This window comes from Drosophila hydei, unplaced genomic scaffold (genome assembly GCF_003285905.1).
Source record: "Drosophila hydei strain 15085-1641.00,03,60 unplaced genomic scaffold, DhydRS2 tig00000243-arrow-arrow-pilon, whole genome shotgun sequence".
In the NCBI taxonomy this organism is placed as follows: domain Eukaryota; kingdom Metazoa; phylum Arthropoda; class Insecta; order Diptera; family Drosophilidae; genus Drosophila; species Drosophila hydei.
Window position 1 is genome coordinate 936,017 of NW_022045693.1, and position 12,388 is coordinate 948,404.

At 42.6% G+C, this 12,388-nt stretch overlaps 2 protein-coding genes across 4 annotated transcripts in view; both read right to left on the reverse strand.

Moving 5' to 3' along the window:
• Positions 1-6: 6 nt before the first annotated feature.
• The window catches only part of LOC111598803 (neurobeachin-like protein 1), a 35,108-nt gene continuing 22,726 nt past the window's right edge, over positions 7-12,388 (reverse strand). For all 3 annotated transcript variants that reach the window (XM_030223639.1, XM_030223640.1, XM_030223638.1), the window contains 12 exons: positions 10,075-10,218; positions 9,745-10,017; positions 9,574-9,688; positions 9,339-9,507; positions 9,150-9,274; positions 8,779-9,086; positions 8,447-8,727; positions 8,028-8,379; positions 7,504-7,966; positions 7,225-7,339; positions 2,581-2,758; positions 7-2,503 (listed from right to left, as the gene is read on the reverse strand). In XM_030223639.1, coding sequence (XP_030079499.1) covers positions 2,338-2,503; positions 2,581-2,758; positions 7,225-7,339; positions 7,504-7,966; positions 8,028-8,379; positions 8,447-8,727; positions 8,779-9,086; positions 9,150-9,274; positions 9,339-9,507; positions 9,574-9,688; positions 9,745-10,017; positions 10,075-10,218 — 2,689 coding nt within the window. In that variant the 3' untranslated portion in view covers positions 7-2,337. The remainder of the gene's footprint in view (positions 2,504-2,580; positions 2,759-7,224; positions 7,340-7,503; positions 7,967-8,027; positions 8,380-8,446; positions 8,728-8,778; positions 9,087-9,149; positions 9,275-9,338; positions 9,508-9,573; positions 9,689-9,744; positions 10,018-10,074; positions 10,219-12,388) is intronic.
• Positions 10,671-11,627, reverse strand: LOC111599437 (cuticle protein 18.6). The gene is made up of 2 exons (XM_023315091.2): positions 11,613-11,627; positions 10,671-11,528 (listed from the first exon to the last, which is right to left on the reverse strand). Exons 1-2 carry the CDS (start codon positions 11,625-11,627, stop codon positions 10,671-10,673), a joined length of 873 nt encoding a protein of 290 aa, XP_023170859.2.

The following is a 12,388-nucleotide window of genomic DNA, read 5'->3' on the forward strand; positions in this document are numbered from 1 at the left end:
TGGTTTTGGTATTGGTTTTCAACATTTTATTGACACAGTTTATTCAATACAATCTATACAGTGTTACATTATCTACAGCTAGGGAAGGTCGAAGAACTCTTTTTTTTTGCTTTCTTTTTTCTCTTAGTAACAAATAACGAGCAAACACATTTACGTATATGTAAGTCAGGGCTGCGAAGCGGTTAAAAACGTACCGGTTCGAAACGGGAATGCCAGAAAAGACTCGAAAATTAGCGGCTGAAGAGTCTGTAGAGCTTGTATAGCTCAGCTAAGTTTAGTCTGATTTTAGAAAAACTCGAATATCACATTTTTGGTTAAAATTTGAATCGAAACCGAAATCAGTTTGTTCTAGCTCCGACTCTTTGAAAACTATATCTTTTCGGATTTGTGGCATTTGTGACTTTTCGCAGTCTTCTGAATCAGTTGTAATCAATTGACATGCGCCAAGAAGAGCTAAGCTTCCACGAGTTCAGCGAGATTGAACTTTCCAAAATCTAAATTTCGTAACTTTTTTTTGCTCAAACGTATTCGAAATCCTCTTGACAGCCCTGTTATAAGTATTGAGAGTTAACAAGATGATAGTGTTCGCTACTGGAGCTAAGTGTTTAAGTAAATAATTGCATAGTTGACTTATGTTGCGTATCGATCGCACTGCAAGTCCAGAGTTACGCATAGTTAGGAGCTGCTGTTGTGATAATCTCTAGCATATTATATATATATATGTATATTACGTGCTGATATTGTGCGCTTGTAACGAGTTGAGCAACAAGAAACAAACAGAAAAACCTATCAAACGATCGTCTACTATATATTGTCACTTGTCATTGGAAAAGGTTGTCCTAGGGTAGGTCGGGGGCTGTACCAGGCCTTTTGGCGTGGATGGCAGCCGAAAGAAAAGAGAGAAACAAAAGCGAATGGAATTTCGATGCGAAAACTTTAAATTCGTGGACGGACTCTAATTTTAGGATATATAATACTTGTCAATTGGAAATGCATTCACTCGAGATACAGATGCAGATGCAGATGCAGATGCTGATGCCGATGTTGCTGCAGTTGCAGTTGCAGTGGCAGATACAGATACAGATACAGTTTTTTTTGTTTCATTTGTGTTTCGCGCTGGCAACGAAAGTTGGCCCGAGTTTTCGAGTGTGGCCAAAAAACTGAACGCCACCTCGCGTCGCGCTGTTGCCGGGCAGATTTTGATGGCGATTTGAAAGTCGCGCGTGACTCAGTGCAAACGGAAATGGCAGCGGGTTGCGTGGGGCAAAGAGCGAGAGAGAGAATGAGAGAGAGAGAAAGATACAGCGATCAGGGAGGGACACGCGGACCGGTCCACTTGCCGGCAACCAGTTTTTGTCGCTTGAATGACGGCACGATGTGCTAATTTATATAAATATATAAAGTAAGAAAATAAGAAAAATAAAAAAGAAATACAACAAACGTCAGCCTAATGATAAATGATTTATACGAATTTGTCAAGCTAATTGGAAGGCGCGCGCAAAGCACCGCGCTGCAAAGCGATCCGGCACGAAAGACAAGTGAATAATTGCTCGCAAAAGAGACGGAGCAACAGGGCGACTGAGGGAGAGAGGTAGAGATGGGCATGATAGATAGCGGGGATTGGATACAATAAAGATGGATGGGCCACCTAGCTGAGGCTGGATTTACAGGGAATTGCGTTTAACGCTAATGGCCCTCGGGCATCTGATAGATACACTTTAGACTGCCTAGATATAAGCTGAGATACTTCGAGGGAATTCACAGAGCGCACAGGAAAGTCTAGTGAACAAGTGCTGGGGTATGCTAGACTATGCCCAACACTGCAGACAGCCCAACTACAGGGTATAGCTAGCCGTCATCTATGCCAGTATCTGATAGATACATTTCACTGTGCACAAAGCTACTTCAAGTGAGTTGGCAGGGTATGCCAGCTGCTGCTAAGCCACAAGAAAGAAATGCTTTTGCTGGGTATTAGTTTGCATCAGGGGGAATCACCCGATAGATCAGAGTGAATAAGTGCAGAATATGCTAAAGTCTGACGAACCGTATGAAACGAGTGCTTTCATTACAGCTAATGGAATTTGTGTATCCGAGAGATACATTTATCTACCTGGAAAATATTTGAGGCGAGCCCAACTAGCAAAATTTGTTGGCCTGCTTTTTGGCCAATATAAACTTTGTTTTTTTCTTTCTTTTGGCACGTAACGACACGAAAAATAAATATATATCTTTAAGAAATAAATGTAGAACAAAATGGGCAAAAAGACACAAGAAGTCAAGCGATAAAAAGTAATCTAAAGGACTATTGCGATATGGAGAGTCTAAAGTCGAGAGCGTTTAGACATTGAGCACGGAATGCTTTTTGCTGCCAGCTAGAGGCAGTTGCACGGCCACCACGGCCAAGCGGCCGTCACGTAAAGGCGCTAGGATATGCGTATTGCCGGGTGTCACGACTACCGTCTGGATGGGCACATGCAGCGGAATGTCAAAGACGGGCTTCAGCCTGCAAATAGAGAGAGATAGAGAGTTGCGTTGTATTTAAAGTCAATCAGTGGTTGGATCGTTTTTTACTCCACTTACCCGTGCAGGCGACTCATGGTTATGTCGCCGGCATCATCGGCCACCACCAGATAGTCCGAGGCGCTGGCCAATCCTGTGACACGTCCTGAGACGTACTTGGAGCCCAGGCTGGCTCCATTGATGCTATACACGTGCACCGAATGCGAAGTGTCGTCCAAAGCACTGAAGGCGATGTGACCTGAAGATCATTAAAGAACAAGAAGAAGAAAACGATTATTTGCTGACGTCTGTCTGATAAGGCGGGCATCAACGGAGAGATGTCCGATGAAATGGCAATTAACGCGACGAATTGACAAGCTTTTGAGAGGTGAAGCGGGGGAACGGCAGAGAGGAGAGGAGAGGGAGGGGGAGAGGGAGAGTAGGGACTGTAATGTTGCATCTATGGAGGTCTCAGCTTATCGCTAGCTAATACACTCAGCGAAAAAGCTGTGGCAAGAGCTGGAATAACAGTCCAAGGATGAGGTTGGAAAGGGACTGGCAACATTTGCATTTTTACCTTAGGTAGAGCTGATAAGCTCAATTTCTGAATTAAAATTGAATGAATGAATATGAATCAAACACTTCAAGAAACCCAATCACTCAGGTATGAATCAAAACAAATCCGTGTTCAGTCTTAGAACAATGGAACAACAACAAAGCAAATGCCTGAAGTCAATTGAAACATAAACGACTTAATTTTTTGCATAAGCATAAACCACTTCAGACAAGGAGAGCATAGAAAACGACTGATAGAGCTAAAAGATTGCGATATGTGGGGCAATGAGTGGGTTCTACGCAGTTGAACAGAATCGAACGGGTGGTGCTTGGGTCCGGCCCACTTGCTCGTTGATAACCTGAAGCAGGCGACGAAGTCGCATCACATCGTGCGACAGCTCGATGGAATTTAATATTATGACACGCTTCTCAAGATAACAACAACAACCAAGTCAAACCAAGCCAAGCCAAGCCAAGCCAACCGAAGTCTCAACGTTTAAAGCGATGCGTAGTTCTAGTCTTATCAGTGGGCAATGCCAATGAAATTGATTTAACAGAAATCAAATCAAAAATGAAACCCGTTTCATACGCAGACAACATCGGAGAAGCAGATAGACCATAGAGCGACAGAGAGAGCGAGCATAGTGCCAGTGCCCCCTGGACTAGATATACTTGATACATATTAACACACTATTATACATATCTTAAGTATGCATATCTTAAAGTTCGTTTAAAGTTTTTATCATTTTTTGTGAATGGCTGCGTTTCCGAGTGGTTTCCATGTGATTTTCGTTCAAACTAGAAATAACCATGACACAGCCAGTTTGGCATAGGCAATGTATAGTTCCTCTCTCTCTCTTGATCTATCCATCTCTGTCTTTGTCCTATCAGATCGCACAGCTCTCCGTTTCCCAGCTCCCAGCGATTCGCCTTTAGTCACATTCTCGCCAATTGCGACATTTAAATTCATTCAGAAAAATTCCCATTCCAAGTCTTATTTTTTCTTTAGGCTTTACCCACACACACACATATGTTTATTATATATATATATATGTATTTACACATTTCTGGGCCCCTCGCCGAGTTTTACTACAAGCTGTATCATACAATTCTGTAGCGCCTCGAATAAAAAGCACGAAAACTGTCATGAATGAGTGTTTGCTTATAAATTTATGCTCTGCACCCATTAAAAATGCTTAAGGGGTATCATCGAAGCACGAATATAATATGTAATGATATGTAGCAGGCAGAGGAAGAGATCCATAAAGTTAAGAGATGTGTATAATAACAGTCCTCTCTCTCTCTCTCTTTCTCTCATTACTTACTATAATTTAACTTTGTCTTTCTCTCTGTCTATCTCTATCTCTATCTCTATCTCTATCTCTATCTCTATCTCTATCTCTATCTCTATCTCTATCTCTATCTCTATCTCTATCTCTATCTCTATCTCTATCTCTATCTCTATCTCTATCTCTATCTCTATCTCTATCTCTATCTCTATCTCTATCTCTATCTCTATCTCTATCTCTATCTCTATCTCTATCTCTATCTCTATCTCTATCTCTATCTCTATCTCTATCTCAATCTCAATCTCTTCATCTCTTTTCCATTTGTGGCCATCTCTCTCTCTCTATCAATCTGCATTATTATCTGCTAGACTTCCACTAACAACCTATTCTATTCTCTCCTATTTTCAATTATTATTTGACATTAATCTCAATTATCTCAACGGTATCTTCTAGTCGCACAGAACACGCGACTGCTCTGTTGCCTCCTGCTCACCGATTCAGTGTGGTTAAAAGCAAAGGGAGGCCCGGTGTAGTAGGTTGGGGTTGTTTGATTGGGGCCCCAGTTTATTGAAGACGGGTGCTGGGACCTGAAGGCGGATCGTTGGGTCGTGTGACTTGGATGTGATTGCGGGACTCGTTCGCTTTTGATTTGATTCCATTAGTAATGCTCGAGTGTTTGTGCATGAATGCGCATATTTCAGCTCGCATTGATAAGTTCCGATTGAGGGCTACGAAGGAGCTGGCGACGAACACAAAGTTCGACATTTAATTAAACTCATGTTATAAATTGATTTTTTATAGAATGCAATCACAATATTATTTGTTTATATCTATTAATTAATTGAATTGAATGACTTAATAAACGACCAACTTAAATTTTCTAGTATTAGTTACATAATATGCACTTATCACGTATCTTTACCGCTCGGCTATGCGATTCTCAAAAATGTAATCTTATCTTTAATTGGAATTGGAATTTGTCAGTTTTAAATATAAGCCCAACTGAAAATCATAGTGAGTAGGATAATATAAAGAGCTAAGATTTTATGTATAGGGATTGATTGACTGATTGATTGATAGACTTACTTCAATGACTGACATTATAAGCCAAAGTAAAACAAAAGTATCTATGATAAAATAGTCACGTATTTTAAAGTGTCGCCCCCCTCTGCGATTCTCAGATATTTAATCTTATCTTCTGCTCGTGTTCTCGTATATATTCATAATATTTTATATAAGTTTGATGGCCGTCTGGAATTTCTGGTTTAATTTGCTGCCGGATATTGCAAAATAATAATCGATGTTTTATATTATAACACTCTGCCACCTCGATAAGAGGCCTGCCTGGTTGCCTGGCTGCAGTTGACAGGTTCTATACGTACTGTACATATGCATATAAGCTGAATATATATATATATATATATATATATATATATATATATATATATATATATATTCAGCTTATATGCATATGTACAGTACGTATAGAACCTGTCAACTGCAGCCATATATATATATATATATATATATATATTCTGTTATACAAGCATTATAAGTCTGACGCGCGTGGGGTCGATAATCAGCGACTGATTGCAAAGAAATTGATTTACTATGGGCAAATTGAGCCTTTAGAGGCGTCCAATGATGTAAGTGTTTAAGCAGAGTTACAATAGAGTAGCATCTATGACTTAAGTGTTTACAGGGAGCCTATTAAATTCAGTGCAATTAGTAATAGTAGGGAAATTAGAATATATAAATTACAATATTTTGAATACATATGCAAGTCTTTGGTCAAAATCGATATTTATAGATATATGAGAAAGTTTATATGCAATATATAATATCATTGCATTTTATATAAGCCCACATTCAAGCGAAATTCAAAAGCTGAGTCGATTCAATCAATCAACTTGATGTACGTGATTGACGTCACTTTTAAGCCTTATCAGGAATCAGAAATATATATTTAGAGCTATCGAATTGCCCTCTTTTGTCTTTTATGTACAATTGCTCAACTTCTTATTCGATTTAAGATTAAATCGTCTCGCTCAATCAGTCTTATATAGCTTGATTGACGTCACCTGAGACTGATCTAGAATATGTATATATACTCTGTGTCGTGCTATCGCAATTGCATTCTTTTGTCTGTTATACATTTTATTACTTGCAAATTCATGCACAAATAATTGTTAACTACTTGCGATTATGCATGATTGATAATGATTGATATGGTGTATTGCTATTTGTTGTACAGACAGTCCCTAACCTTGGTTCAGGCTAAGACATTAAGTGCCGCTCTCTACTTAAAGCCCTTTATAATTTTATTGGAGCCTATTAAGATAAGATAATGATAAGGCATAGAACCAAATCCAAACACTATGACGAATGGAAAAATGAGAAAAAAAGTAGAAATGAAATGAAATGAATAAGTGCCAGAGGCAGACACGGCCACACACACAGATAGAATGTCACGTGGTATTTGAGGCTTTATCATCATGCACATATATGTGTGGCAATTTACAGGCCAGCGATAAGTGAGCTGCGTTGATTAAATTGTTTGAAATTGTTTGCTCAAAGCACACACATGGAGAGCAGAAGAAGAAGCACCAGATCGGGCACATCACGCAATGAGCGGCAACACGTGAATGGCTCCGGCGATGCGTTGTAAAGCGCACAAAGCTGATAAAATTGGGGACAGTTCAATGCTATCCCCACTTACAACGGAAGCAGCTCTTATCTCTAGCAAAATGTCAAACTTGCCACAAAGTTCTCACTTCACGATCTTTCGCTGGATCATACAAATCTGTAGCATACTTCTTGGCAGTTGGCGTTTGAATGCGTTGCATACCTTCAGGCTGACATATACAAGATCATCACTCACCATGATATGAAACAGTTACGTAGGAGATTTGCACACAGGACTCGGTGCAGCCAATGGGCTTGAGTGTGCGCACAAATTGGCCCTCCTGCAGGGTGTAGACATTAACAGTGCCGTCCTGTGAATGGAATAAGAGACATCAGTCAATTAGATGGGTCAGTAAATTAGTTAAAACTAAATTTCAATCCGTTCAATCAGTCAATCAGATTTCAGTCTGACAGTCTAATCTGTTTGAATGTCAATTAATCTTAAAATACATCAATATTTCGCAATTGCACCCACCAGCGAGCCCGAGACAACGAGATCCAGCTCTGTGTAGATGGCCACGCTGGACACCGCATCGTCATGGCCATAGAGAACAGTGAGTGGCTTTGGTGAGTAGCTATTCTGGGTGTTCAACTGTGTGATGGCCTGCAGATGGGATTGTCCTGTCAAGGCGTGCACTGGAATGTTGTTGGCTGGGCCGCCGCTCTGCTGATTGCCCTGTATGCTCCACACAATGCAAGTGCAATCGCGGGAGCCGGTGACCAGATACGAGCCACAGTTATCCAACGCCAGGCAGGTGATTATGTCCAGATGGCGGGTGACAGAAGCCAAGGTCTTGCCCTTGTTTAGACTGTAGACACGCAGCGCATTGTCCCATATGCCGCCGGCATAAAGCAATTTGCCATCCGTGCTGACTGCAAAGTTCTGCGAATGCGGTGGCTGCGAGGCGTGGAAGGGGCCGAAGACGCGTTTGCGATTTCTACAACGACAAAATCAGTATTAGGAATTGACTAATGTTGAGCAGAAGAGTTTATACTCACTTCAGATTTGTTGTAGTTGCATCGATTTCCAATAAAAATCCTTGCTCTTTGTCAAAGGACATCCATGAATTGCAGCCAAGGATGCAGCCTTTGGAAACGCTGACTAGCACATCGGGACTAAGCTGTAGAAAGGAGCGTGGCGGACTTCGCGGCGGACTTAGGTAGACAATGGGATCCTTGGGCGTGGATAGCTCACAGTAGTACTGCACCACCTTGTCCAGGAACTGCGTAAAATCGGGGCGCTTCAGTTCTGAGCGCAACAATTTTATTGCCGTCTCATCCTGTGTGAGTCGACGCGGATGCGGTTCACGCAGCAGCTGCGACGGTACTTGTCCAAAGTTGTTGATCATGCCTGCCAGCCATAAAGGATTACAGTTAGAATTATAGTCGAATATAACAGCTATTAGCTAGCCACGCACCTTCCACTGCCTCCCGTTCAATGGGATTGGTTATTTTATCGAGATCCACGGCGCCTTCATAGGAGCAATAGTAGAAAACGTTGAGAGCCTCCACGGCTTTGGCGCCCTTCTGCTTGTAACCAAAGATCAAATCGATCCAGTTGTGCAAATGCTGGCTAACATATTCCGACTCCAAAGCGCGTCGATGTATGGCTATAAACTCCTCCGGCGTGGTGGCCCAAGCAGGCAAAATGACATCGTCGACTTTCTCCTTTGTAATTTGTAAGTGTCCCAAATCGAATCTGTAGTAAATTAAATATGTAGATAAGAATATCATCAAGAAAGTCCCATACTTATTCATATTCTTGAGAAACTCTGGAAAGTAAAAGAACTCGGGTATTAGCTCCTTGACATCATTGGGATTGTCCATTAATAGCTTCCACGTTTGCGGTATGGAGTGAAATTGTCGATCAGCCACGTCGAAGCGTCCGCTCTGCAGTTCCACGTGCAATGAGGTAAACGGCTCAACGCGGAGCAGATAGTGCAGCACGCCCGCCGAATTGGAATAGTGCGTACCATAGTGAAATTTAGGTATGGCACCCGATGGATCCTCGAAGGAGTCGTATTTGCAGCGCACCTCTGCTTCATTTTTGGGATTGATCTGTGGAAAGCATCAATCAATATGCTAAGACTTATATATGTGGCTTATAGATTAAGGACATACGCATCCAATGGGCTTGGACAAGTCACGAAAGGAGCGAGGATCGGTTAAATCCAACACGTCGCTGGTGTAGTCAGCCAGAATCCAGGGGAATACGGGATATTGACTGAGATCATTGTAAGAGCGGCCTAAGCAAGGGATTAGGTAGCATGATTAGACAAGAGTGAAAGCCAGACATACTTTAAAACTTACCAGCTATGGTATTTAAGTACATCAAGTACTCAAAATTGGATATTTCACGATTGATCCAACGCTGGGTGAGACCCGACGCACGCAGCAGCTCTGGCGGGGAGCGTCCAGAGCCATAAAGTATGTTCGGCAAGGGCAAACCAACAATCTTAGTAAAGACCTTGTTACGGGTCTAAGACGAAAATACCTTTGAGTATACAAAGAGCCAAGTGCTAAAGACATCACATTGCACACCCACCTTAGTTGTAAAGTTAAGAAAATAGCTAGTCTGATCTATCAGAAAGATCTCCAAGGCGCTGCGGCGCAAGTTATACTTGCGTAGGTGAACTTCGCGTATTTTGTTGATGGAAAACCTATTGAAAAACAAAAAATAAGGCTTGAGGCAAAATGACTCGCAGTTTAAACCTACCGAAAATCGTGCTTGGAGCCGTCCTCCAGTGGCGGACTCATGTCTACAAACGTGAATACACTCTGATTGACTTCAATGCGACCTTTGACCTTAGTCATAAGCGTGATCAGCTCACAATCCTGCGATATAACCAGCTTCTCCAGTGCCGTATCCTGCTGCGACTGCGTATCAATTAACTGACGCAGCTCCTCCTCTAGCTGGGAGCTTTCGTCGTCGGCCAGAAAATCTCGTACCACTGCATTTTTGATAGTCGAATCAAACTCGGATATTTCTCTAAAGGAAAGGGTTAAAGACAACTGCAAAATGGTTAAAGATGAGTAATGAGCTTACTTTGTATCGTAGGCACTGGTCGCATTATCGCGCAAATTAGCAGCGTTTTCGTGTTTATTGGGATACAATTGCGGCTCCAGCTTGAGGCGCATGCGTGCCACATTTTCGTGTGGCGACAATTTCCAAAACTCCTCACCTAACTCGCTGTAAAACAGAAATGAGGAAAAGGAAAATCAAATTAGTAAGTTGCATTAGAGATGCGCGCTTGCAATTGCAGATAGAGATGGGCACATGCATGAAAATCAGCTTAGCGCAGGATCTGCATGGATTATCGATATCTATTGGTATTTTTCAAATATGTTACGGACAATACTTATGTATATCGAACTGATCATGTTAAGCGACTAAGCGCGATGTGAGCTCAGCTTTAATTGACAATTATATAAATGGAATAAAAAACATAATAATCAATTTTGGAATCACAAATTTGTTTAGGTAATTTATTTAATTTTGGGTTTTGCGATGAAAGTTATTTGTTTAGCACGACAATGATTAATCGAATATGTACAAATGAAAATCCTTTGTCAAACTGTTATACACTCCATTTACACAAAGGCGCAAGCAAGACGACACGCCTCTAAAGTCCTTCGCTCCTTTTAGACTACGATGGGTCCAGCCAGAGTCTTGGCGAACAAGGGAGCTGGTGCCGCAACAACGGGCGCTGCTACAGGTGCCGCAAGGGTCTTCAGCTTGGCAACAACTGGAGCAACCGGTGCGACGGGCGCCACTACGGGAACATCCTTCTGGACGACAGCATTGAAGCCATTGATTGAATCGGCGTAGTAGCTGACAATGCGACGGGAGCCATCAGCCTCAATCAGCGAGTAGGAGCCACGAACGACATCACCATCACGGGTCTCTTCCTGAGTCTTGGAGTCACCGGTCAGCGTATCCTGGACATCATAGGCGAACTTGTACTGTGGGTGGGCATCGACGATCTCAGTGGCGACGGGCGCAGCAACTTGAGCGGCCACAGGAGCAGCAACGGGGGCGGCCAGAGGAGCACCAACTGGAGCGGCCAGGGGAGCAGCAACTGGAGCAGCAAGAGGAGCAGCAACTGGAGCAGCCAGAGGAGCAGCGAAGCGAGCTGCCAGTGGAGCAGCCAAAGGAGCAGCGAAGCGAGCAGCCAATGGGGCAGCAACTGGAGCAGCAGCTAGAGGAGCAGCAACTGGAGCAGCAGCTAGAGGGGCAGCAACTGGAGCGGCGGCAAAGGTCTTGGCAAGCAGAGGAGAAGAGTAGGCCAGAGGAGCTGCGTAGGGAGAAGGAGCTAGACCAAGAGGTGCTGAATAGGCAGCAGGTGCAGCAAAGCCAAGTGGTGCAGAGTAAGCAGCTGGAGCGGCATAACGCAGAGCTGGCGATGCAATGTATGGAGCAGCAGCCAGAGGAGCAGCAGCCAGTGGGGCAGCGAGGTGCGCCTGGGCGGAGAGCGCCAGAGTGGAAAGGACTGCAACAACCTGCAAAGCGAATGCAAACACTTGAGTATCCAATACAAAGCCAATTCGAATCCGATTGGCCTCGGCATCCAGCTGTTAGCTTACCGTCAAAGGATTCATTGTGCGGCTTGGGGGATTAGGATTTGATTGTCACCGTCGGTTAACGAAAATGAACTGACATGCCATTACCAAAAACTCGACGACTTTTATACAATTCGCAAAATTTGCATTTGCTGGGGACAGCCAGCTGAATGGATGGTACTACGGCGTACCAATTGCGTAGCCTAACCACCGCACCACCCGCCACTCATTGCACATCAGCAGCTGCTGCTGCTTGGCAGCGTCTGCTGTCTTCTTGATCCAAATTCGTGGCACGTCCCACAAATTTTTCTGTCCAAGTTTTCAATTTCATTGCGAACCCTGCTCCGAATCCGAGTCCATGGCTACGAAAGTAATTTTTTTTTTTTGGTTTTTTGGTAATTGTCATGCAGCTGCCATTCAATGGCAATACTTTAATTTTCTTTTACACCCAAAAATTTAATCAACAAAGCGCCGAAACAGATCGTATTCAAGCGTATGCCGGAATGCGTGGCTTATAATTAATCAAAAACTGACTTCAATTGGGAAACTTTGCTGAACTCTTTTTCTTCGATGTTAGAAATCAATTAATCGATCTACAGTTCAAGAAAAACGTTCCCTAATTGCTTAAATACAGTTCAGAGGAAAGTTTTAGTTAGAAATGACAACGATCTAATCAAATAATCGACAATCGATAATCGCTAATCGATTGTTCAATTTGAAATGCTAATGATGATTGATGAATTTGATTGATAAGCTAAGATTAAGCTACATCTGAAAGTCATAAGATAATCGATAATTGA